The sequence below is a fragment of the Rhagoletis pomonella genome, unplaced genomic scaffold (genome assembly GCF_013731165.1).
Source record: "Rhagoletis pomonella isolate Grant_MI unplaced genomic scaffold, Rhpom_1.0 Rhpom_scaffold_00004, whole genome shotgun sequence".
Lineage (NCBI taxonomy): Eukaryota > Metazoa > Arthropoda > Insecta > Diptera > Tephritidae > Rhagoletis > Rhagoletis pomonella.
The window spans coordinates 8,424,797-8,427,379 of NW_023458558.1; the positions used below are offsets into that span (position 1 = coordinate 8,424,797).

General features: G+C 32.8%; 1 protein-coding gene across 1 annotated transcript; it reads right to left on the reverse strand.

Annotated features, from left to right (window-relative positions):
• Nucleotides 1–1,588, reverse strand: LOC118738383 (protein phosphatase inhibitor 2-like; the record flags this gene model as incomplete). Its single annotated transcript, XM_036469307.1, is given in 3 exon segments — nt 1–76; nt 189–434; nt 969–1,588. Coding segments are annotated over 2 exon segments (159 nt in total), but the record flags the coding sequence as incomplete, so codon positions are not given.
• Between the last annotated feature and the right edge of the window lie 995 nt (nt 1,589–2,583).

The window sequence follows — 2,583 nt, forward strand, 5'->3', positions numbered from 1 at the left end:
ATGACCATAATCCTTATCAAGTGGATGGTAGGTTTGCAACACATTCAATTCATCAAATTTCGCACTTTTGCGGTAACTGCAGTGAAAAAGAAGCAAAGAGAATGAAATGCAAAAGGCGTATTAGAGTGTATTACAAATTAATAGGATTATCTGATTGGATAATGACGTTGTCATTGACATTTACTCACCTGGCGGCGCCGGGCTTATCAAAACTGCTAGAATTCTTCAATATACCCTTACAAGGCTTCTTCGCATCGGGTGAGTCCTGCATTTTGCTGATGCCGTTGGCTGGTTTTAATGCGTAGTCTATATGTATGAGAACTGTCTATGTTGTTAAGATAGAACTTTTGTAGTAGAATATTTATTTCTTTTTTATTTCGATTCACTGCTTCGGGTGTCGTACTAATCCTTAATGGAGGCCGTTTATACTGAAGCTAAAAATAAACTGCAAAATCAAATTAATTGCAAAATTGCTTTGACTATGTTATCTATGCATTATGGTTGTGAATGGACGGGTGGGGTAGAGAGAGCGTTAAGTGTTTATTACGGAACGTATGTGAAATGTTTGCAATCAAATTGATGTGTTAAATGAAATGACGTGATTCATTAACAAATGTCACATTTTGTTTCAAGCTTTGATCATGCTAAATATTTGATGATTTCATACAAAATATATATAATTAAAAGTTGTTTGACAAAGTACAAATCAACTTTCAAAATATCCTGCGCAAAGGTCTTGGGTAGGTAGTTAGCTTACTTCGTCAGCAGCCACGCCAGCTACACTGCTTTTCGTTAATATCAGGAACTTATATTTTTACTTTGTAACCTTTTACATACTTAAGTATGTACATATATTGTTCATGACTAAGCATATTTTTTTAATACTTTTAATTTTACTTTACGACTCCCTTGAGTATAAAGATCTCCGTTTCGAGACGATGGTTTGTCTAAAATCCGCTCCACCCTACCTTCTTGCGGCTTAGTCTTCAGTCCTTTGTTGACTCCTTTGTCAATTTAGAGTAATCCCTTGATTCTTATGCTTTATTAGCAGTCACATATGCGATTTTTGTTCTAACTTGACTTGAAAAATTTCACAAATATACATATTTTAGTTTTCGCAAAACAAAAAAGTATATAAATTTCCACACCTATGAACTTATTCGATTACGGAAGAACTTTCAGCGATTGCCTTTCTTTTGACAGTTGCATTTTTCACTAAACAAAACAAAACACAAAATAAGTGGTGCCATATTTGGACAGGGCGATCAAGGTGATGAAATTGTTTTTTAGTACGATTCGTTTTTGTTATTACAATCGATAGTTAGCAGAGAACGTTAAATACAGAGAAGCAGCAATTACGAATCAGAGTGTAAATTGTCAAAAGTTATCAAAATCTGATTGCGTACACACCACACCAGCCCACACTGCTGTGGAACATAAGAGCGGCGGAGTAACAGAGCTGAGCGAGAAATAACTTTTCGTATATTTAATGAATGTTAAGCATTTTGAATGATTTACGCAGTGTTGCCAGAGAAATTTCGTTTGAAGCTAAAACGGTCGAAAAAAGCTAAATAATACTAATAGTAGCTAAAATGAAGAGCTACATATTTTTGTTAAGGTTGAGCATTTATTGACGTAACGTTGTTTTTACATAACATAAAAACAACGAATTTTATAAGATTAAGTGCTGAAAAAATCGTTTAAAACCAAAATAAGGTGCATATATTTCGATTTCGCTGCTATGGCACTTATAACATCGAACTAAAAATACTTTACAAATTGTTAAAGTCTGTAATTTCAGATATTTGAATTAGGGTGTGTGTGAATCGGTAACAAAGTTCTATGGGCAGAGCTGCTGAATAATATTTTTACTATGGTGAGACAGTTTTGCCAATCTGCTGTGTGAAATTAAATATTTTTTGATAGCAGTACATTTTTGATAACCACAGATTTATGCGGAATAAAATATTACAAATTGCAGTGAAATTAATATTTTAAGAACACATCTACCGTCGTTGATTGCAATTCATCAATTTAAGCTTTTATTTTACGAAAAATTACACACATCAACAATCTTTGCGATTGTCAAAATTTTCTATGCATTTGTTAAAAATTTCACTAGCCTCATGAGCTACTGAAATTTTATTCACCTCATAGTTGTTAAAAATTTATTCGGCGGGAACTTTTTTATCGATTCACACACGCTCTTAAATAATTTTTAAGCAAAATTTTTGTTGAAACTTTTACTTCCAGCTCTCCTCTAAGGTAAAAGTAGTAAGCTAAAACAAAATCCGCGCTATCATAAAAAGGATTTTGTTTTAATTAATTTTTGAATTCTTTAACCTAGATCCAAGAGCTTATGGTGGACACACTGCATCTCGAAATTATTCATTTTATCAACGCTTAAGTTATGGCTTATATATACCAAATACAACTAAAACTTTCTGGAGCTAAAAAAGTGCTACATAAATATGAAAATAGCTAATAAAAGAGCTAAGGTTTTAGGATTTTCGGAGCTAAATAGAAAAATAGAGCTAAATCTAGCTCCAGAAGCACCAAAATGTCATCAACCAATTATTGAAA